The 24,592-nt window shown below is 45.0% G+C and overlaps 1 protein-coding gene across 1 annotated transcript in view; it reads left to right on the forward strand.

Annotated features, from left to right (window-relative positions):
* The first annotated feature begins 424 nt into the window (after nt 1-424).
* Nucleotides 425-24,592, forward strand: part of CPE (carboxypeptidase E) — a 119,429-nt gene continuing 95,261 nt past the window's right edge. The window contains exon 1 of the mRNA XM_070048202.2: nt 425-757. Within this exon, the coding sequence (XP_069904303.1) occupies nt 463-757 (295 nt within the window). The 5' untranslated portion in view covers nt 425-462. The remainder of the gene's footprint in view (nt 758-24,592) is intronic.

Here is a 24,592-nt window from a genome sequence, read left to right on the forward strand (position 1 = left end):
AAACCCCGGTCGGCTTGGGGTAATAGACGTTACTTTCATACAAGGAAGGCTCCACAAACAACCCCAGAATCTTTTTTTTTTTTTTTTTTTCCCAGACGCAGTGTCAGGGGTCTCGCCTCGCGCCCGCACCGGGACCTCAGCGGCCAGTCACCTGCCGCGCTCCTGGCTCAGAGCCCGGGAGCCCTGCCCTGCGGGCTCGCCCCGTGCGCGCCCCTGTCCAGTGGTTCGTCCTGCAGCTCCCCGGGGCTGGGCGGCGGTAGTGCAGCCCGCGGAGCCGCGGCGCGCCCGCTCCTCTGGGGGGCTCCCTCGCGCGCGCGCCGGCGGACACTCCCTCGGCCCCGGGGAAGGTGAGGCGAGAGGAGGCGGGTGCGGAACCGGCCGCCCCCCGCCGCGCCGCGCCCGCCAGCTCCGCCCGGGACCCGGCAGACAAAAGAGGCGGCTGCGGCGGCTGCGGAGCGAGCGATGGCCGGGCGGCGAGGCTGCGCGCTGCTGGCGCTGGCCGCCTGCGCTTGTCTCCTGGGCGCCCAAGCCCAGGAGCCCGGGGCGCCCGCGGCGGGCATGCGGCGGCGCCGGCGGCTGCAGCAGGAGGACGGCATCTCCTTCGAGTACCACCGCTACCCGGAGCTGCGGGAGGCGCTGGTGTCCGTGTGGCTGCAGTGCACCGCCATCAGCAGGATCTACACGGTGGGGCGCAGCTTCGAGGGCCGGGAGCTGCTGGTCATCGAGCTGTCCGACAACCCCGGCGTCCACGAGCCGGGTAAGGGCGCCGCCCCCGAGGGGCGTCCCGGGGGTCGGCCCCGTGGTGTGTGCGAGGGGGAAGTGGGCTCGGGATGTCCGGCTCCTCGGCCCCCAGGCCACCCTTTGGCCGCAGGGGCTGCAGGGCTGCGGGTGGCAGCTCCCGGGCCGCGGATCCCGGCGCGCGCGGAGCCGGCGGCCGTCGCCCTCACCCCCGGAGAGCAGTGGTGGGTGGCGGGGAAGGCGTTGGCCGCCCTTGCGCCCCGGGGTCGGGAGGGACGAGGGACAGGGAGCGATCGTCGGTCTCCGGATCCCCCGAGGACCGGCGCCCCGGGTCCTGCGGGCTCTGCGGAGCCGTGCGTGCGCCCGGGAGGCGCGCTCAGGAAGGGGGCCGTCCAGGCCCGCAGCCCAGCCCGGTCAAAAACGGTGCCCCAGTTTCTCCGCCTGAAGCGGTGGGGATGAATGGTGTAGGTTTTTATTCCCGCATAGCCCTGGCGCGCATCCTGTCTCCGACTGCCTGAAGGCGCGTTGCACGGACTGTGTGCTCAGTGGGACCCGTTGAGTATCACTAAGGGGCGTTTGGAAAAATGGCCTTGGGAGGTTTTTTTTTTTTTTTTTTTTTTTTTTTCATTATGTTTCTGCTCTTTTTACGTTTTGCAGCCTCATCTTCGTTCTGATTAGCAAAGGTAATGCAGGAGTGAGCTGGGCTGATAGTACCAGCAAGGAATGCTTCATTTTTTTTTTTTTAGGGTCAAAGCAAGCAAGAAAAATAGGCTAAAAACTCTAAATGCAGGCCCAGAATAGGCGATACACAGAGACATTTTGATCTTCGTATGTGTAGCTATAGGTTGTTCAATAACAGATCTCCAGGAAGTATTTCTCTATTTCTCACATTCAGGTAATGTTAAGTGAAAGGATTTGTGTAAGTTTTCGGTCAAAACCCTAAAATCCGACACGAGAAAACGTTTCATATAATGCACTCCAGCAGGCCTCGGCATATAGAATTAGAAATTTTTAAAATCAGTTTCTTTTTTGTTATCTGAAAATAAAAATTTAAATGTGACACTAGAACCAAGTCCAATAACCGAACTCAAGACATCCCAGGAACAGGGAAGGCCAGTCTAAATATTTGAGACTGCTGCTGCCTGCTTAATTGGAACGCGTTGTTACTCTTGTTCTGGATTGCTCCTGAGAGTTGTTTTTTTAACTATTGCTACTTCAAAGAGGTTATGTGAAAGCAGATGTTTAACTTTTTTTTTTTTGGTCTGATTTCAACTTCAGAAATAAAATCATGCTACTGTCTGAATGTGATATGCTTTTGAAAGTAAAAGCAATGCTCGAATATCTGGAATGTATAATCTATCAAGAATTGTAAATCCCGCTTGTAGACTGCAAGCCTGGGTAGGTAGAGCACCCAGCAGGCCTGAATACCCATCATGGAATAATGCACATTATGGGAAAATATACACTATGTAATATGGGAAAATGTACACTATGTAATATGGAAAAAGTGAATCACTCTGTAGCTGAATAACACAGTGCCGTACATAAAAGGTCTTATTCCTTGGACACATACATAGAGTTCATTTTACAAAGAAGAATTCAGAAATATACAACACAGGCTTTACAGTTCATTGTTATGTGAGGGAGACTTTCAGTCCACGTATGACTTATAACAGGATGCAAAATGTTTATTCATTGTATTTTTTTAAAGATGTTTTTAAAAAATTATTCATCTGAGAGACAGAAGAAAGGGAGAGAGACAGAGAGAAAGGTCTTCCATCCACTGGTTCACTCCCCAAATGGCTTCAAGGGCCTGCGCTGAGATGAGCTGAGCTGATCCAAAGCCAGGAGCTTTCTCTGGGTCTCCCACATGGGTGCAGAGGCCCAAGCACTTGGGCCATCTTCCCCTGCTTTCCCAAGTGCATTAGCAGGGAGCTGGATAGGAAGTAGACCAGCCAGGATTTGAACCAGCACCCATATGGGATGTGCTCACTGCAGGTGGAGGTTTAGCCCACCATGGCACAGCATTGGCCCCTACCCTTTTTTTTTTTGGACAGGCAGAGTTAGACAGTGAGAGAGAGAGATAGAGAGAAAGGTCTTCCTTCTGTTGGTTCACCCTGCAAATGGCCGCTACGGCAGATCCGAAGCCAGGAGCCAGGTGCTTCCTCCTGGTCTCCCATGCAGGTGCAGGGCCCAAGCACCTGGGCCATCCTCCACTGCACTCCCGGGCCACAGCAGAGAGCTGGCCTGGAAGAGGGGCAACCGGGACAGAATCCGGCACCCCGACCGGGACTAGAACCAGGGGTGCCGGCGCCGCAAGTGGAGGATTAACCAAGTGAGCCGCGGCGCCGGCCATCCATTGTATTTTTAAAAGCAGAAGTAAACTGTTATGAACCAACAATAAGAAAACTACAAGGGTGCTTCCCCTCACCGTGCCACGTTTTAGGAGGGGTGACTCAGAAGTCTGCCGGGAACTAGCAAATGGTGAGGTCTCATCAGTCTAGGACTTTGATGGGACCTGAACAGTTTGACCTAACAAAGTCTTGGATAAAGGAAAATGCGTACCATTCTTAAACGGCATCCACATTCCGTTTAGACTAAGATATACCAACAAATGGAAAACGGACATCCACACCCATTCTGAGGTAGACACAGGCTCCTTTCACATTTTGAGCGACTGTGCTTTCAATATGGGCCGAGTTTTCTGGATTGCACAGTGGTACTCGGACAGCTTTGCCCTTGGCTCCAGCATTGGGAGTTTAAAGGGCAGCTGAAGGGTAAGGAGGGCGGCAGGCAGGATTGTGGGAAGGACACAGAGAACACGGGGTCAGGGGGACGAGGTTACTGAAGGAAGGATGGGACACGTACAACCGATGGAGGTCTACACGTTTCAACAGAGCTGGTGTAAATACGCCTGAGAGGCCTCCACTTTTGAAAGAAGGCAGCTGTCCTAACGAATCTCACCTCAAAAATACCCTTTCGGGTTTGAGCTAGCTTTTTTGACCCAGCTTTAGGAAATCACATCTGGCTTAACACATTTATTTATTTGACCAAAAATCTGATAATGAGGTTGCTGGTATTCATTTTATTTTCCAGCAACAGACAGAGGTCAAGTTTGTTACTTTTTAAAATTTAGACTCTTTTTCTGAACTTTGAAAAGGAGTAGCTGTTTTATAAGGAGTTAGTTATTGTAATAGAAATCAGCAAATCAGTGACTATGAGAGGGTACTTCAAAACGTCATGGGAATTAAAAGATAAGTTAAAATTTTAAAGCCCATATTTAGGAGTGTTCTTCAAAAAGTCTTTGGAAATGTGTTATGAAAAAATATGCATGGATTTCATTTTTTACACCAAAATATACTTATTTTTAAATCCCACTTTTCCACGATTTTTTAAAAATAGTATCCTCACACATATAAAACCCTCCATTGTGGTAGAAGTGTCAAATGAGAGGTTTACTTGGTTAGATGAGCAGTTGACGGTCAGGCATGTTTGTTGACACCAGAGGCTCTCTTCCTGAGCAGAAAAAAGTGATCTTTATCCTTGTTTGGTGTAGACTGGGCTTGAACTTCTGAATGTGTTTCTCTCAGTCAGTCGTCGACATTTGAATTCATCAAAGTTGCATTGTGCATTGACAGAGAGGACTTTTCCGACCTCTTGTGTGATGTCCCGGTGGGCATCAGCTGGTTCTTGGCGAGTTGGATTTTTAGTCATCCTTTGGTATAGCTCTAGAGATCTGCAACGCTCAGCTGGAGCAAGGTTGAAGGTGTCAGCCAGCCTCAGCGAGCAGAACCCCGAGCGGTTTTGTCACCTCCCTGTCCTCACACGACAGGAGTCTGGATCCCGGTGGGTTTCCTAGATGCTGGGAGTTGGCGTTGTGGCCCTTTTGGGACTGGGGTGAAGGTTGTGTTCTGACTGGGCCAGTGGTTGCCTCTGAGTGCTCAGATGTGTTCCCACCAGTTCTGATACCTGCCAGGCGTGACTGTTTGCCCCAGTTTGCTTTCCTTTTACTTGTATTTAATGCTTTGCTTCATATTTCTGCACAGAAAGACTCACGTGTTCAAACCCGGGCACATGCTTTCCTAGGCATACATATACATCATTGCAATACTCATAAAAGAAACCTTTATTAATTTATGTGTCAGTAATAGAATCCATATTCCCAGATGATTCCTCCCAGTTAAAGTTAGCTTGTTTAAAATATTGTTTTTTAAAGTTTCACAAAAGGCTTATTATTTCAAAAAGCTTTAAAAACACAGAAATATTGTTAGCAAAATACAGTGATAAAAACCCAACATATTCTAAAGACAAACTGCTTTGAGATACTTTTAAGTACATTTTTGAAAGTTGGAAACTTTTTTTTCTTGCTTTGTTTTGTTCATACTTCCTTATTTTTTATAATTGCTTTTACTTATATAAATAGAACAGATTTTAAGCATTTTATAGGTAAAAATTTTAAGAATGTAACAATACTTCCCTACTTTCTTCCCTCCTCAAAATACTAATTCTTTTACATGTAGTTCAGAACTGCTTTTGGAAAGTAAATCTGATTTATAGCTGGACTGCTATCTTCAAAACATTCTTTAGTGCTTAAATTTTTCTTTCTCAAATGCCAGAATGATTATTTTGGATCTTTTCCTCCAAAAATCTGTTAAAATTTAAAGAGTATGAATGCCAATGTACATTTGCCAAATATTGTGATGGAACATTTAATGCTGGCAAAAGTCCTTCACAACTTGAAAAAAAGAAGTGGAGATTGGAGCATTTGTATTGGTTCTCTTCCTAATAGGTTACTATTGTGTTCTGTGAAGTGATTACAGCTGAGTAGTGCCTTATGCTTGGTGAAGACAGATGTGGATTCTGGAGAAAACTCTAGATCTACCACGCTTGGTCAAGAGTTATTTTTAGACCTGAGTGAGTCATCACGGCTTTTACCAAAAAGAACCTCTTGATTGACTTGTGGGCTGATGGAGGAGAGGGGAAGTTGGGCCTGCCCCTGACACTGGGTTCTGTGTTCACACAGAAAAGGCAGTTTTCTATGAACACGAACTTGGAAGTGGCAGAATAATCATGGGCTGGCTTACTCCCTTAGGGCTTACGATTGGGGTAAATTCCCCACCTTTACGGACTTAAAAGGACCCTTTTAGTCCATGTAAGGTGTGACACATAGTCCAGGTTTTCCCAGAGTATATTCAATAGAACATTAATTCAGTAGGGTTTGATAGGTTTGTTTCAGATCTCCAAATTAGATGTATCACGGAGGGGCTTCACAAAGTTCAAGGAAAATGGAATTAAAAGGGAAGTTTATTTTTGGTACACAAAATTTGGAAATCCATGCATAGTTTAAAAAATACATATTTTCCATGAACTTTTTGAAGACCTCCCTCATAAGCATGGATTTCAAGTGTTTTTGAACTCAAGTAAACGAATCTTTTAATTCTACTTTCCCTGAACTTGTTGAAGTCCCCGTGTATACTATACAGTATTTTCCTATCTTCTTTCACAGTGGAATTCATTTTTTTTTTTTTAAAGAGTTTGTCTTGGAACTAGTGTTACACTGTCTTGAGAAACAGTGCCTTAGCCCCTTGTCATTTGTTACGTTATTAAGAATTCGTTTGGCCATTCTCTAACAGGGAGTCTCCTACAGGGAGTTCTTCAGGAGTCAGATCATATGTTTTCCTGTTTTGCATGTGAACAGCCAGCATGGAGATTATGTCGAGTCAACTGATTGACCTGAGACTGATTCTGATGACCAAGGAACTAATTTCAGTTGGAAAGATGAAGCTGAGACACACGTATTCCAACTCTTATCGTGAAAATGGGTCTATACTTTTAGCTTTTGTTTCCTTCTTTTTCTTGACTATAAAATGAAACTACTTTAAAAATTCACACCCCACTTTGGCTGAGAGGCCAAAGTAGTAACATATGAGGGTACTTACAAAGGTTTGCGGAAAATTATGCAGGAAAGAATTTAGCGAATAAGCTTGCCTCTGATTATTAAGAAGATGGACTAGTTTGTGGAATTGTTTCCTTTCTTTCAACTGCCCTGGGAAATGTGCCTCACAGGCCTTAGGCTGAGTCAGCTGTCTTGGCTGTGTCCACTGTGAGATCTGCTTCCGCTTGCCTCCAGCCATGGTGTTGTGTGGGCCTGGTTTGGAGCCCTGAAGGGTGTTTTCCCTCCCATTGTGTTTTCTAGTTCACAGATGTTTGCCTTTGATTGATTTCTAACATGTGGGGCAGTCCTGCTTCTTTTGTGCCATCTGTTTGCCTCACCCAATGGGAACAGACTGTTCATCATGGGGGCGGGGACATTTGCTGCAGTGGTAAGACACTGCTTGGGAGACAGGGTTGGGGCACAGAATGATGTTAAGTCATCGTTGGGGACATCTGCCTCCAGTATGGAGTGCCTGGGTTTGAGTCCTGCCTCCCCTTCCTGGCCAGCATTCTCACTAATGCACCCTGGGAGGCAGCGGATGATGGCTCAAATGACTGGGTCCCTGCCACCCACGTGAGAGACCAACATTGAGTTCCTGGCTTCACCCTGGCCTGGCCCCAGCGGTTATAGGCATTTGGGGGAGCGAACCAGCTGATGGAAGATCTCGCTCACACTCTTTGTCTCTGTGACTTTCAAATAAAATGAAAAGAAGTACATAAACATTTTTAGAAATTGGTCGTCATTATGTGAGAATGTCTTGATGATTGGTCCTTGAGATAATTAAATCTAGGGCCATTCCAGTGTTTTCACTGGCCATCTAACTGATCTAAGGAATTTGCGATGAAACTGCTTAGGAACTGGCTTTGTGTTGAGCAGATGTGAAAGAGCTTCCGCGTGTCCTTTCAGTCTCACTCTGCCCTGACTTCCATGCCCCTACCGTGTCTCCGCAGCTCTTGGGAGAATCATCGTGTAAAGAGGTTTACGGTGCAGGCTTTGATGCAGGGAATTTGAGTGCAGATTCTGGCACGCTGTTTTTCATTGTGCTCATGGGCAAGTCAGTGAATTTCTCTTTTAAGTCCCAAATTCGTCATCTCAGAAATGACAATACCAAGACGGTTAAATGATCTGACAATGACAAAGTTCTTAATAAAGTACATGTGGCATTTTCCATTGTTGATTGAGGTGTTCTATCAGTGAACTGTAATCTTCTTGTGCTCAGAACTTACTCACGAGAACTTAAAGTTCATGAAAATTGGAATGCAAAGATACGTTTATTTTGGTACAAAAAAAATCGAAATTCACACATACAGCAGATTTTCAGAAAGTGCACAGAAAATATGTATTATGAAGCAGACTATCCATAACTTTCAAAATCTTTGTGTCACAAAATAAACATCTTTCAGTTTCGTGGATTTCATTCAAAGTCACACATCTTCACATTTTAATTGTTCCTTCTCTCATGAAATGGTATTCACATTGTACTTGAAAATGCCACGAAAGCAAAAATTTATCCAAGAGCTGGCTGATGGGTCACACGGGCCTAGATTTGAAAGGTGTTTAAATGTACTCGTTCTTTCCCTTCTCATTAATTATTCAAATTGCTCTGAGTCCATTGTTCTATGAATGTTCCTTTTATTTTAAAATTCAGGAAATGGTATTTTCTAAGTGATCTAACAGCCAGCTCATTCTCATAAAACATGGCTGAAGCGCAGAATCTGTGTGTGTTTTCAGAAACTTTTATTATTTTCAGACGATCTGTCTCCAGCTTTAACCATCCCCAGTTGAGTAACTCTTGAAGGATATGGGGACAAGTAGAATATATAGGGTTGACTCTTGAACAAAAATAAATGAGTTAATTATGATAATATTCCCTGGAACAACTCTGTACTGCTAGGAAAGACTTTGTTTTTTATGGAAACCTGTTTACCATAACATCACTACTAATCATCATTGTTCTGTAACAATAATAAAATCTCTTCATTTAGAGATATTTCAAGGGCTGCTTACCTTCTTTTTTTTTTTTTAAGAAATATTAATTTATTTAAGAGGAAGATTTACAGACAGAGATGTCTTTCATCCACTGGGTCACTCCCCAAATGGCCACAACAGCCAGAGCTAGGCTGATCTGAAGCCAGGAGCTTCCTCCAGGCCGCCCACGTGGGTACAGAAGCCCAAGCACTTGGGCCATCCTCCACTGCCTTCCCAGGCCACAGCAGAGAGCTGGACTGGAAGTGGAGCAGCCGGGACTTGAACTGGTGGGACTTGAGCTGGCACCAGAGATGGAGGCCTAACCTATTACTCCATAGTACCGGCCCCAGGGCTGCTTACTTTTAAAAAATGAGTGCAGGTCCTTAATTTTTTAATGATGCTGAATATAACTTTTAACTGAAGTTCAGGTTGCTATAAAAGTCGATTGCTGTGGTTTTGCATGTCAGGATAGTAGGGAGAGGCCACGATTATCGCGTTCATTGGCTCAATGCTGGCAGCTCCTCTTAAGTTCAGATCCTAGAGTGATGCCATCTGATTGGATTCACCCTATTCCTCTCCCTACACCACCTAAAACAAGTAAATCAAGAAAAATCTTTGTATCACTACACAGGTTCTTTTCACCACCAGTATATAAATTCCCACCCCAAGAAAGTCTTATACAAAGAGCTGAGTGCAACAACTTACTCAAATCATAACCTTTGCTTTGAGTTTAGGAAAACATCAATATAAACAGTGAGTTATCACCTCCCTGACCAGATCCCTAACAACCTTTTTCTTTGTCCTGTTTCTAGCCAAAGGGGTACACCCTTTTATCCTAACCATTATAAAATTTTACAATGTGGCATTCCATGCTGCAAATCAGCTTTCTAAAGTGAAAATAAAACATAAGGCTTTGTTAATATACCTAATGCTTTCAATCTGATTTAGAGAACGCTTAAAGGATACCTGCTATGGACAAAGGCCTTTCAAAAAGATTGTGGAGCAATGGAATTGGAAGATAAGTGTATTTTGGAGCAAAAAAAAAAAAATTGAAATCCGTGTGTTGTTTTGTCATCATACACATTTTCCATGAACTATTTGAAGAGCCCTAGTATATTGTATTTTACTTTGTCTGCCAGTCACCGTTTAGGGCAACACCCTTGCATAACTTGAAGTGTATTACATTTCTTGCTTTGGCATAACTCTTTTACATGTTGAACTTAATTTGCATACTGAACAACTGGTGGGCACATTACTTGATTCTACAAAACATCTGTTGCATGTAGATGCAGGGGTCTCTCTCTCCTCTTCTTGATACAGCAAATGTAAAGACAATGCCTATAAGGGAAACTATGACAATATTAAAGATATTTGCATAATAAAATGTTTTTTGCCCTTTTTATCTTATAGATTGTGGTGTTAAACATTTGATTCTGACGTACAACAGTCCTGTTGAAAGAGCTGTATTTGTCTGAAATCATAACATTGGTCAATTTTTCAACCTAGATTTTTTTTCTTAAGTTTACTAGAGGAGACCAGGCTTATTCATTGTGGGAACTTCAATGTCAAGTCAGATTCCCGACATAATCGGCAACATGGGGATTGTATTAACACACTTTTGGAAACTGCACTCGCTCCACAAAAGCAGCAGGACCTTTATAGAGCTCACACAAGAAAATCTGCTCGTTCAATGTACTTTATCAAGAGCCAAATTCAGTTTTTGGAAAATTCCAAAACTATAAAAACTAGATAATTTTCATGTGGATATTCCATAGACATGTAGTGGATATTACTATGTGAACATATAGACTAAAATACTATGACATTTTGTCTCGGTTTTGTTTTCTTAGTTATTTGAAAGAGAGTGAGTGAGTGAGTGAGTGAGCTCCCTCCCCAGCTGCTGGATCAACTCTCCAAATGCCCTTAATGCCTGGGGCCAGAGCTGAAGCTGGGAGCCAGGAAATCCATCCAGGTCTCCCAAGTGGGTAGCAGGAACCAAATTACTTGAGTCATCCCCTCAGCCTATCAGGGTTTGCAGTATCTGGGAGCTGGAGTCAGGAGCCAGAGCCAGGAATGACCTCCAGGCACTCGAATGTGAGACATTCGACCTCTTAAGTTCTAGGCTAAATGCCCCCTCCATGTCAAGGCCTTGATGATGGCAAGATAATTGTGAATGCAGAAATTATCCCAAATTATTTCCAGTTTCCAATTGGGTTAAGCTTCTGTATTTAGGGATTTTATTTGCATCGATAAAATGACTTCATTTTTGTTTTGACATCTGTTCACAGCTATTATCAGTAACTGGAGAGTTTTCTCTTTTGTTTAAGTGGTTTATTCCTTTTAAAAAATCGTTCTGCAAAAGTTTTTCCTTTCAGGAAGTTTTCTTGAGTGAGGAGTGTCTTCTCTATGTGTGGTCAGATATTCTCCCAAGGGGCCGGCACCGCGGCTCACTAGGCTAATCCTCCGCCTAGCGGCGCCGGCACACCGGGTTCTAGTCCCGGTCGGGGCGCTGGATTCTGTCCCGGTTGCCCCTCTTCCAGGCCAGCCCTCTGCTGTGGCCAGGGAGTGCAGTGGAGGATGGCCCAAGTGCTTGGGCCCTGCACCCCATGGGAGACCAGGAGAAGCACCTGGCTCCTGGCTTCAGATCAGCGCCGTGCGCCGGCCGCAGCGCGCCGGCTGCGGCGGCCATTGGAGGGTGAACCAATGGCAAAAGAAGACCTTTCTCTCTGTCTCTCTCTCTCACTGTCCACTCTGCTTGTCAAAAAAAAAAAAAAAAAAAAAAAAAAAAAAAAAAAAAGATATTCTCCCAAGGGTTTAAGTAGTTGGGCTGAATCTGCTTTTGCCCTTTTGAGGAGATGGCAGGGTTTGGGCCAGTGGATACTGATGTGGCCCCACGTTTTCTCCTCTGACTCCCTGTAGAGGTCCCCCTCTTCTGTGGATACTCTAACAACAGTGGTCCAGTGCCGGCATGTGGTGAAGCGGCCGCCTCGGACGCCTGCATCTCACCCGTAGCGGAGTGCTGGTTCCAGTCCTGGCTACTCCACTTCTAACAGATGGAAGATCTCTCTCCGTCACTCTGCTTTTCAATTAAAATGTAAAAAAGAAATCTTAAATAATGGATAGTGGCTGACTACCAGTTGGGAGGGTTTTGTCTGATAAACCTGTGTCATGAGCACACTGGCTGTGTGTAGGCACATTGGGCTGTCAAATGTTTACCCATAGCTGACCAGCTCTATAAGCCACCTCCAGATGATCTTAAATTCTTAGTTCTTCTGGCGCCATCACAGCTAAGGAATTAGATAACGAAGGGGCTGTTGTTACGGCTCAGCGGGTTAAGCTGCCGCCTGTGACATCACACTTGGCTGCTGTGCTTCTGATCCAGCTCCCTGCTACCGTACCTGGGAAGGCATTCGATGGTGGCTCAACTGCCTGGGCCTCTGCCTCCCCTGTGGGAGATCCAGGTGGAGTTCCTGACACCTGGCTTCATCCTGGCCCGGCTCTGGCTTTTCTGGCCATTTGGGGATTGAACCAGCGATGGAAGGCCCCTTTGTATCTCTGTCTCTGTCAGTGTACCTTTCAAACAAAAAAAAAAATATTTTTTTTTTAAAAAAAGAAGTCTTCAAAAGAAACATCAGGCCGGTGCCGTGGCTCAACAGGCTAATCCTCCGCCTTTCGGCGCCGGCACACCGGGTTCTAGTCCCGATCGGGGCACCGGATTCTGTCCCGGTTGCCCCTCTTCCTGTCCAGCTCTCTTCTGTGGCCCGGGAGTGCAGTGGAGGATGGCCCAAGTGCTTGGGCCCTGCACCTGCATTGCATGGGAGACCGGGAGAGGAACCTGGCTCCTGGCTTCGGATCGGCACGGTGTGCGGCCATTGGAGGATGAACCAACGGCAAAAGGAAGACCTTTCTCTCTGTCTCTCTCTCTCTCACTGTCCACTCTGCCTGTCCAAAAAAAAAAAAATATCAAATACATACATTTCCTTCTTTTTAAAAGAACATTTTGTCACTGTGAGTTTAACTTGTTCCCTGTAAAAATACACATAAATTACTCTTATTTTTATGCACTACGAAATCTAAGTAAATATACTAAGGAGAGTTATGTTCCAAGGAGGACAGGTAAACTTGAGAAGTTGATTTCTTCAAGAGGCTGTTTTTAAGAGGTTTCATGGAACTGTGCAGGAACAATCTGAACACGGAGCTAGGCACATTTTGGCTTGCTCTCCATTGCCATTGTTTGTCACACAGGGGCAGCCTGCTCTCAGCTACATGGAAGAGACTAATTTCTTTTTTTACCAGTGTCTTTGCACTCTCCATGTCATTTCTGACAAAGAACGTTCGTAAAATGAGGCTTTAAAATATGGCTGTAGGTTCAGTAAGAAGTAAATAGTTTGAAGCATTGCTTGTGCTGGAGTTTTCTTTCTCTCTGGAGAACCATCCTTCTCGTTCATTTCTTAGCCAAACATAGGAAACCTCTTAGAAGGTCCTGGTGACTTATAACCATTTATAAATTAAACACTATAAAATTATTTGGCATATAAACATTATTAGAATGTCACTAAAATCATAAATGAACATTAGTACAAACATTTGATGAGAATCATAATTTCAGTTAAATTTAGCATGCATTTTTATAATGTCAGTGCTTGATTTTCACATTATCAAATTATCAAGTGAAATGCCCTCTCTTTTTTATTATTTATTTGAAAGTCAGAGAGAGAAGGAGGTAGAGAGAGAGAGAGAAAGATAGATCTTCCATCTGCTGGTTTACTCCCCAGATGGCTGCTACGGCCGGAGCTGCACTGATCCGAAGCCAGGAGCCAGGAGCCTCTTCTGGGTCTCCCACATGGGTGCAGGGGCCCAAGGACTTGGGCCATCTTCCACTGCTTTCCCAGGCCATAGTAGAGAGCTGGATCAGAAGTGGAGCAGCTGGGACTAGAACTGACGCCCATATGGGATGTCGGCACTGGAGGCAGTAGCTTTACCCACTACGCCACAGCACTGGCCCTCATCTCATTTCTTAAGGAGCAATTGTTTTGGATTGTCTGTGTATTCCTGGAACCAGGATAATGGCTGCTCTTTTTGCTGTAGACTGTACCGTGTATCTGCAGGCTCTGTAGTAAGTCACCATGAATTACTGAAAGTGATTAATTGTAGCGGTGCTGTGGCGCAGCTGGTAAAGCCGCCGCCTGCAGTTCTGGCATCCCAGATGGGTGCCAGTTCAAGTCCTGGCTGCTCCACTGCCGATCCAGCTGTGTGCTGTGGCTTGGGAAAGCAGTGGAGGATGGTCCAGGTCCTTTGGCCCCTGCACCCAAGTAGGGGACCTGGAAGAAGCTCCTGGCTTTGGATTGGTGCAGCTCCGGCCGTTGTGGCCAATGAAGATAGTAGCATAAGGAAAGCGTTCATACCTCTGCCAACTTTTCCAGAAGGCCGAGGAGTCTCACTTGTAGACCATTCTACATATTCCATGATGTTCTCTTTTCTCAAATCAAGGCTCTGAGAATGCTTCATTGTAAAAAAGGCCCTGCTAACCACATGCAGGTATAAATCACACTCATTGGACAGATCATCAAGAAAAAATACATTCATTCATGCAGCAGGCATTTATAAATATGAGATGGGAATTTTTTTTAAACCAGTTCACATTCAAAAATCAAACTGAGTAGTAAAGGGGAGAACCTGAAATACTGTTTTCCTCATTCCAAATGTTTCCCCGCGTTTCTTCTGCATGACTTACTTGTTAGCATCAATACCTAAGTGTCTCCTCTTTGAGTGCTGTTTTGCAAACTGAAGAGATATTTCAAAAAGGATCAACTAGCAGCAACGTTTTCCCAAGGACTCAGTAGGAGAGTGTTAACTCTAATTCTACAGGAAGAGGAGGGCATTTGGCCTAGTGGTTGAAGACATGGGTTGGAAAGCCTGAATCCCATGTTGAACTGACAGTTTAAGTCCCGTCTCTACTCCATCCTAGCTTCTTGCTAATGCGTACTCTGGGAGGTCATAGTTAGGGCTCAGATTCTTGGTCCCTGCCACTCATGTGGGAGACCACGCGAGTTCTGGCTCCAGGCTTCGTTGCAGTCCAGCTCACACTGTTGCAGGCATTTTTTTTTTTTTTTTGACAGGCAGAGTGGACAGTGAGAGAAAGAGAGACAGAGAAAGGTCTTCCTTTGCTGTTGGTTCACCCTCCAATGGCCACCGCGGCTGGCGCGCTGCGGCCAGTGCACCGCGCTGATCCGATGGCAGGAGCCAGGTGCTTCTCCTGGTCTCCCATGGGGTGCAGGGCCCAAGCACCTGGGCCATCCTCCACTGCATTCCCGGGCCACAGCAGAGAGCTGGCCTGGAAGAGGGGCAACCGGGACAGAATCCGGCGCCCTGACCGGGACTAGAACCCGGTGTGCCGGCGCCACAAGGCGGAGGATTAGGCTAGTGAGCTGCAGCGCCGGCTAGGTTGCAGGCATTTGGGGAGTGAACCAGCAGATGGGAGCTCTCTGTCTGTCTCTTGTATCTAAAAAACTTTCTAGAGGGGATTGAGAGCAAGAGAAGAGAGAAAGAGGCCATCGAAAGAGGGCTTCAGAAGGAGGGGGGAATTTGAGCATAACTTAAAAGATTAATACAATCTGTAAAGTAGAAGAGAGGACTTATTTTAAGTCAGTAAAAGATCATTCACACTTCTAATTTTTTATGTTTTCCCCAATGTGGTGACATATAAACATCGAATATATGTTGTGCCAGTTAGTTACACTTCATTAACATGAAATTTTCATCTTGTTAGAGAACATAGTTTTTTTGGATGTTGTTCTTTGGGGTCAATCTCCTTGATCAAGAGAGTAAAACTATTTGTGATGGAGAGTGTACTAACATTCTCTCTCTCTCTCTCTCTCTCTCTATATATATATATATGTATATATACATATTTACATCATATAGAATATGCTAAATTTTATATAGATATACATGTTTAATATATAACATGTATAGTTATGTACACATTTTATATATAGAAAAGTAAGCATATAATATGGCTATCTTATATAAGTATATTAAGCATATAGCTTTTATTGTGGTAAGCAACACGTGATTACTAATACTTTTCCCCGCTAGGTAAACATTATTGAACACTCTGTTAGTGATAGAGTAACAACATTTAGTTAATTTCAATTTTGTTAGGCAAATTTCCAGCAGTTAAATATAGCTCAATTAGTGTTCTGTTTTGACTATGCAATTCAAAAACTATGAATAAAACAAAATAACCAAAATAAGAACCACAAAAACAGTGACTTGGTGTGAGTTATGGGAAGAGAATTCCACCCATGGCTTTCTTCTTTGCGTTGGCAGCTGTTTGAGGCATTAATCCAGCTGCCTTTGTCTAATACTTGCATAATGATCATGTAGCTTGTCAGATGCTTTGGGGAGAGAAATTCACTGTGGCTAAATATTTTGAATTTAATTTTTTCAATTATAGGTTTTTGATTAGGGTAAATTTATTTGGAATTACTCTGACTGTTAAACTCAGTTTTCATTCGTGTTCCGTAGAATTGTGAAGCATTTGGGTTATCGGTTTCTTGTTTCCTCGCTGGAAGGAATACTCATAGAGGATGAGGTTGAGACTCAGAGAGGGGTTAAGTAAGCTACTCAAGGTTATGAAGCTAGGGACCTCGAACCCGCTTCCTGATACACAGCCAGGCACTCCTTTGTAGAATGTTTCCCCTCGCAGTGGACATCACCATTTTTCATGTGGTCATGGAGGGTCATGAGTCGTTGACATGGCGTGGAGTCTGTTAGGGAGCTTCCTGACCCCAGTGCTGTAAGTGGCTACGGGTATCTGGAGGTGGACGGACAAGGCCTGGGGTGGCAAAAATTCAGGAAACGACTGAAATAAATCACTCCAGTGTGCTCTAAGTGCATGCAGAAGATGTTATTTTTCTTGGCAGTAGAAGCCACTCTCTAAGAAGAAACAAGCTTTTGTTGGATGCTTACTCTGAATAATGCTTTGGAGGACTGGGCCTTCAGGGTTGACAAATGAGCCCAACTGACTGAAAAGGAAAAGGACGGATTCAGAGGCCATGGAGAGAGAGAGAGAGGGAGAGGGAGAGAGAGAGAGAGAGGGAAAGAAGCACTGAGGGCTGGTGGTGCAGGAGAAACTTTGGGGAATGACAGAAATGCTGGCTGGGACATCAGCAGGGTCTCTGTGCTGTGTGAAGGTTATTACCTGAGAGTTGAGATGAAGGCCTTGATCTTGGGTCAGTGTAGGTGTGAGCAAACCCAAGACTGTATGAGGACTTGTGAACACATCTCAGACAGCCACGACACCCCCGTGCTTCCTGGAACACACGGGGGTAATTTTGAGGCCAAGGGGATAGAAGTCAGGCACCTGCCATGTCACTGACCATTTTCAGTAGTCTTGTGATCAAATATTGCAGTTGCACTCCTGGTTCCAGGACATCATGAACCCTGGGAGATGGCCTGTGGGAGGGTTGTGTACACCTTGCAAAACAAACCATGTGCTGTGTTGTAATGGAGAGTATGAATAATCAAAATTGGGTGAGGGTTCCTTTTAGAAAATTGTACGTGTGTTTATTTTCCTCTTCAAGTGCGTCGCCATCTTATCTTGATTCTATAATATAGAGGACTTCAGAACATTTATGGACAAATTGAATTAAAAGTATGTTTATTTAGATTCAGAAAAGTTTTGAAACTCATGCTTGGTTTTTCATAATACAAATTTTATGTGGACTCTTTGAAGACCAACTTATTTCCAAACATTTTAGATTGTCTGCGTTTTCACCAGGTTGAACAAGATCACCTCTCTTTTGTGGGACATATGATCATTTCAACTTAAAGATGAAACGGAATTAAAAAGATTTATTTGTATTTTGAACATTCATACTAGATAACTTAAAGGCTGTAACACTCAAAATATTCTCTTCTTGGCCGGTGCCGCGGCTCACTAGGCTAATCCTCCTCCTGCAGCGCCGGCACACCGGATTCTGTCCCGGTTGCCCCTCTTCCAGGCCAGCTCTCTGCTGTGGCCAGGGAGTGCAGTGGAGGATGGCCCAGGTGCTTGGGCCCTGCACCCCATGGGAGACCAGGAAAAGCACCCGGCTCCTGCCATCGGATCAGCGTGGTGCACCGGCTGTGGCGGCCATTGGAGGGTGAACCAACGGCAAAGGAAGACCTTTCTCTCTGTCTCTCTCTCTCTCTCTCACTGTCCACTCTGCCTGTCCAAAAGAAAAAAAAAAAAGTGGAAGGCAAAATTGCTTTTCAGGATACCCAGATTTGAGGTCAGTGTAACAAATTTGGGTTGTTACTATTACTGAAGTAGCTGATCGTCAAGGCTTGGAGGACTTGAGATTTTATGCTGGGTAGCTCATTTGCCTTGAAAAATTCAACACTTTCCTGAAGCAGGTGTTGCCATGGTGACAGAAAGTCTTCACCACTGAGCACGGAATTCATTGGTTGAGTGTCTGCAGACTCGCTTGTCTAATAGCATTAATATATTACCTCCTGCTGGGTTTTATTGAGGAGACCATCTGGCATGAGCTGTATTTAAAGGTATGGTTCTGTCAGGCAAAGAATACCAGGTGATACACACTGAGGTGTTAAAAATGGGTTTTGCAGGAATTAGTTGTTTTAACCAAGCTGTGTGTAAGAAGTTTCACATCTAATTGCTACCTGTTATAGCCAATTAATTCATGATTCTAGGCTTTGACACTAGGAATTAAATAGGTTTGCTGTTGAGCTTACTTATATTAAAAATTAATTGCCTAAATATATTCCAATACATAATCATATTAATCTTGATGTGCCTAAAAGTACACTCAGTAAACTGTTCTCTCACAGTACATATTCATAAGCCAAAATTATATATATATTTAAATATTTTATTTTATTTGAAAGAGAGGGAGGAGAGAGCTTCCGCTTGCTTGTTCATTCTCCAGATGGCTGCCAGAGCCAAGGCTAGGCCAGGCTGCTGCCTGGAGCCAGAGACTCCATCTGGATCTCTCATGTGTCTGCTGCCTTCCAGCTATGTTAGCAAGAAGTTGGATTGGAAGTCCAGAGTAGCAGGACTTGAAACTGGCATTCTGATATTGGATATGGGCTTCCCACGCAGTGACTTGACCCACTGCACTGCAACACCAGCTCCAGAGATACACTTTTTTTTTTTTTTTTTTTTGACAGGCAGAGTGGACAGTGAGAGAGAGAGACAGAGAGAAAGGTCTTCCTTTGCCATTGGTTCACCCTCCAATGGCCGCCGCGGCCAGCGCGCTGCAGCCGGCGCACCACGCTGATCTGAAGGCAGGAGCCAGGTGCTTCTCCTGGTCTCCCATGGGGTGCAGGGCCCAAGTACTCGGGCCATCCTCCACTGCACTCCCTGGCCACAGCAGAGAGCTGGCCTGGAAGAGGGGCAACCGGGACAGAATCCGGTGCCCCAACCGGGACTAGAAACCGGTGTGCCAGCACCGCAAGGCAGAGGATTAGCCTAGTGAGCCGCGGTGCCGGCCCAGAGATACACTTTTAAAATGATTATTGAGGATGTTTGATATTACAGAGAATAAATAATTTTTCTTTTGCATTTGAGGCAATAAAAATCATGTATTTTAACATAAGATATATACAGATGTCAAATACATCAACTATAATAATTGTGACTATTGATTCAAAACAATAACTACCCGTTTTGCATTTATTAAAAGAAGGTTATTTTTTATTTGGGAGGGAGGGAGGAAGAGAAGAAGAGAGAGAGAGAGAGAGAGAGAGAGAGAGAAAGAGGGAGAGAGAGATTGAAAGAGAGAGAGAGAGTGATCTATCTGCTGGTTTGTTCTCCAGATGCTAGCACTGGCTGGGAATGGGGCCGTTGGCCAGGAGCTCAATCCAGGTCTCCCATGTGGGTGTCAGGAACCCAACCACGTGAGCCTTGATGAGATGTGGAACATCTATCTGAGTGGGGGAGGGTGCGTGTTTGGGGAACATGGAAAGGCACGCTTTTATATTGTTAAAGACTGAGTGGTGCCACAGGACGTGGCCCTAAAGCTGTGGCTTTCACAGCAGCACTCTTTCAAAGTGTCTCACGACGGGTTCTAGTAACTTCTCAATAGGGTGATCTTTTGTCTTGCTTGCTCCAGGGTCATAGTCAGTGGCCCTGAGGTATTTGTTAATATAGTCCTCTTTTATTTTCAAAACGAGCCTGGTTTGGATGATAAGTTGAGTCTCCCTAGTTCTTAACCACCAGTTGTAATGAGCAGTTTTCAGTCTTCACCTTGCTTTTCTTGCTTTATGCAGTTGATCACTCTTTCATGATAACTTGAGACTCCACTTCTTGATTTGTGCTGGATAATTCTCCTGGATCTCACCTTTTGCCTTCTCGGACTTCTTTTGAGGTGCTGCTCGGGACTCTGTTCTTGGTTTCTTCTCACCGCACACCTTCTCTTTAGACAAGCTCACTCGTAATGATAGGTGCAGCTAACTGTAAGCAAAACTCGATGTGAATATCCTTTGCCTCGTGGGTGTCTTTCCTATAAGTGAGGGTCAACACATGGGCAAGAATTCGAGGGTTGGAATAAGGCCAACATAGGTCATTAGCTCTGCTGTTTTATAGATTAGAGACCTTGCAGGAGGTCTCAGTTTCTATTCTGTAAAGTCATGAAACTGTCACCTAAAGTTTATGTGCGGGTAAAATGCAATGCATAAACATACACTTAATAAATGATAGGGATTATTGCTCCCTAAACCTTAGTCTCCCCTAATGGTTGCCTGCCTTGATGAGATGTGGAACATCTATCTGAGTGGGGGAGGGTGCGTGTTTGGGGAACATGGAAAGGCACGCTTTTATATTGTTAAAGACTGAGTGGTGCCACAGGACGTGGCCCTAAAGCTGGGCGGAAGGATTCAGACACAATGATGGGCAGCAGGGGCTTCTGTTGTCTTGTGAGTGCAGAGGACTCTCTGGAAAGTAATGTTGTGATAAGATTAGCTATTTTAATAGTAAGCCAGATATATTAAAAATAAGGCAGGGAGGTTGGCCAGGAGGCTGTTGAACTCATACAGGCATAATTTTGACATTTTATTTATTTGTGAGGTAGAGAGAGAGAGCGAGAGGGGGAGAGAGGGAAAGCGCTACCATCTACTGGTTTGTTCCCTAAAGGCCTGCCATGATCGGGGCTTGGTCAGGCCCACGCTGATTCCACCAGAGACGGCAGGCTTCCAACCACTTGAGCCATCACCTGCTGCTTCCCAGGGTGATCATTAGAAGGAAGCTGAGACTGGGGACATGGCCAGGACGCAAATCCAGGCGTTCCCATGCAGGATGTGGTCATACCACATACCAACTGCTACACCAAATGCCTGCCCCGATTCTGGCATGATTTCATGCGAACTTTGAAGAGGATGGTGACAATGCAAGGAAGAAGGTAGATAGATAGATAAGGAAAAAGGATAGATAAGGAAAAAAAGATACATGTCCAGTTTGTTTTATGTTTCGTATCAGTTCTCTCTTTGAGTTATGACTCATTTTCATCAAGAAGATATGCTTAATACATGATAAAGCTTCTTTTTTTAAGATTTATTTATTTATTTGAAAGTCAGAGTTACACAGAGAGAGGAGAAGCAGAGAGAGAGAGAGAGAGAGAGAGAGAGAGAGAGGTCTTCCATCCGCTGGTTCACTCCCCAATTGGCCGCAACGGCTGGAGCTGCACCAATCTGAAGCCAGGAGTCAGGAGCTTCCTCCAGGTCTCCCACATGGGTACAGGGGCCCAAGCACTTGGGCCACATTCTGCTGCTTTTCCAGGTGCATTAGCAAGGAGCTAGGTCAGAAGCAGAGCAGTCAGGACTGGAACCAGCACTCCAGTATACAATGCTGATGGCCCAGGCGGTGGCTTACCCAGCTGCAAGACAACACCGAGCATTTTTATCGCCTGAAAAAGAAACCTCTGTCCATTAACAGTCACTCTTCATTTCCCCATTTCCTCCCAACCCAGCCCTAGGCAACCAGACTGACTTACCTTTTGTCTTCACAGAGTCACCTGTTCTAGACATTTCGTATATATCCAACCACCAAAATGTGTCCTTTAACTTATTTAGGTTAGCACAGTGTTTTGAAGCCTCATCCATGTTGCAGCATGTCTTAGTACTGCTTTCATTTTTGTGGCCAACTAATATTCCATTAAATGAGCTGGCTTCAAAAAGTTTGTAGAAAATGCATAGAATAGGGGACCGGTGCTGTGGTGTAGTGGGTAAAGCTGCTGCCTGCAGTGCTGGCATCCCATATAGGCGCCGATTCGAGTCCCGGCTGCTCCACTTTCAATCCAGCTCTCTGCTATGGCCTGGGAAAGCAGTAGAAGATGGCCCAAGTCCTTGGGCCCCTGCACCCATGTGGGAGACCCAGAGGAAGCTCCTGGCTCCTGGCTTCAGATGGGTGCAGCTCCTGCCGTTGTGGCCAATTGGGGAGTGAACCAATGGAGAGAAGACCTCTCTGTCTCTCCTTCTCTCTCTGTGTAACTCTGACTTTCAAGTAAATAAAATAAATCTTTAAAAAAAAGAAAATGCATAGAATAGAAAAACTGTGCATGATTTTTAAAATGTTTTTTGCAGTCAAACATTTTAAAGATTTACTTTTTGGGAACTGGTGCAGTGGCATAGTAGGTTAAGCATCCACCTATGGCACCGTCATCCCTTATGGGTGCAGGTTCGAGTCCCAGCTGCTCCACTTCCCATTCAGCTCCCTGCTAATGCACTGGAAAAGCAGCAGACAATGGCCAAAGGGCTTGGGCCCCTGCAGCCACCTGGGAGACCCAGAAGAAGCTCCTGGCTCCTGGCTTCGGATCAGCTCAGCTCCAGCCATTGCAGCCATTTGAGAAGTGAATCAGCAGATGGAAAACTCTCTCTCTCTCTCCTTTTTCTGTCTATCTCTCAAATAAATAAATAAATCCTTAAAAAATTTTTATTTATGTACTTGAGAGACACACAGGTGGGGGAGAGAAAGAGATCTTCTATCTACGGGTTCATTCCCTAGATGGCTGCAACAGCCAGCGCTGAGCCAGCCTGGGACTCCATTCGGGTCTCCCACGTGGATGGCAGGGGCCTAAGCACTTGGCCGTGTTCTGCTGCTGTCTCAGGCATATAAGCAGAGAGATGGAGTGGGAGTGGAACAACCAAGACTCTAACCAGTACCCAAAGGGGATGCTGGCATTGCAGGTGGTAGCTTAACCCGCCGATCCACACAGCTGGGACCAGCAGCCAAAAATCTTTTACTTTATTTTTTTCCCACAAGCTTTTCCAAGTACCCTCATATAGATAGATGTGCCATATTTTAATTCTCCATTCATCAGTTGATAGACATCTGGATTTTTTCCAAATTTTGGCTCTTTTGAAGAATAATATACAAGCTTTTGTGTGGAAATGTTTTTATTTCTTGAGTACACACCCATCAGTGCCATTTCTGGATCATATTGTAACTGACATTTTCAGGAACTCCCAGGCTGTTTTCAAAACTGACCACACTATTAACCTTGTCATCATTAGTGTATGAAGGTTCCAATTTCTCCACATACTCACCAGTTTCTTTTGGTTTTAGCTGGCCTCTGTGTTAAAGTGATATTTTTGTGGTAGTTTTGATTTGAATTTCTCTGATGCCTAATGATACCAAGCATCTTTTTATGTGCTTATTGGTCCCGTGTGTGTGTTCTTTGGAGAAATGTCTATTCATTTTTTTAAAAGATTTATTTATTTATTTGAAAGTCAGAGTTACAGAAAGAGAGAAGGAAGGGCAGAGAGAGAGAGAGAGAGAGAGAGGGAGAGAGAGAGAGGTCTTCCTTCTACTGGTTTACTCCCCAGTTGGCCACAATGGCCAGAGCTGCAAGGATCCAAAGCCAGGAGCCAGGAGCTTCTTCTGGGTCTCCCACACGGGCGCAGGGGCCCATAGCAGAGAGCTGGCTGGAAAGTGGAGCAGCCGGGACTCAAACCAGCGCCCATATGGGATGCCAGCACTGCAGACAGCAGTCTTACCCACTGTGCCACAGTGCTGAGTTAACTTTTATATGTGATGTGAGATAGGGATTCAACTTCTTTCTTTTGCATATGGATATCCAGTTGTCCCAGTAAAACTTATTTAAAATTATTCTTTTAAAAACCCACCCCCAACACAGTATATTTTTTTACCTGTCATGAATTGGTTTTATTGATTTCCCTAGATATCCAGACTTTCTAAAAACTCAAACTGCAAGGTGTGAAGAAAGTTATCTCTTTCCAACTGAGAGGAGTTACTTGGCGAGTGATTGCTATAGTGTAAAGCTTATATGGGTATCATAACGTATTCCCAAAAAGTATGGCAGAATTTGGGAGAATTGTGGGATATTGCTTTCTAACAAAGAGTGAAATTCCTACCGTGACAAAGATATAGCAGGGATTTGAGGTAAGAGGAGGGTCCCTAGAGACAGCAGTCAAGATTACTGATCTAAGCTCGTCCCTCAGTGATGTTTTCTGTGGCTTCCTCCTCACCCATTACCCATATCTATGGTGTCTGTAGGTGCATTGAGGTTTCCTTCCAAATGGTTGCATCCATTCTTCCCTTTCCATTCAGTTCAGTTTTTGTCAATGAGTGACTAGCTCCGGGCAGCAAAGTATTTTTAGACTGTTGGCTCAATACCAGGGGTTGAAGATACAACATATGAGGGCAGTCACCCTTTTTGAAGACATGTTGTATGTTAGGCATTGTTTAGTATTCTGTCCATTTCATAGATGGGGAGAGAAAACTTAGAGATGGCGACTGACTTGCTTAATGTCGTCAGCTAATATGTGGTGCTCTATGAAAACTTAAAAACTTCAGGCCGGCGCTGCAGCTCACTAGGCTAATCCTCCGCCTTGCGGCGCCGGCACACCGGGTTCTAGTCCCGGTCGGGGCGCTGGATTCTGTCCCGGTTGCCCCTCTTCCAGGCCAGCTCTCTGCTGTGGCCAGGGAGT

Source organism: Oryctolagus cuniculus, chromosome 8, assembly GCF_051225735.1.
Source record: "Oryctolagus cuniculus isolate XC-2025 breed Fujian yellow rabbit chromosome 8, ASM5122573v1, whole genome shotgun sequence".
NCBI classification, from domain to species: Eukaryota; Metazoa; Chordata; class Mammalia; order Lagomorpha; family Leporidae; genus Oryctolagus; species Oryctolagus cuniculus.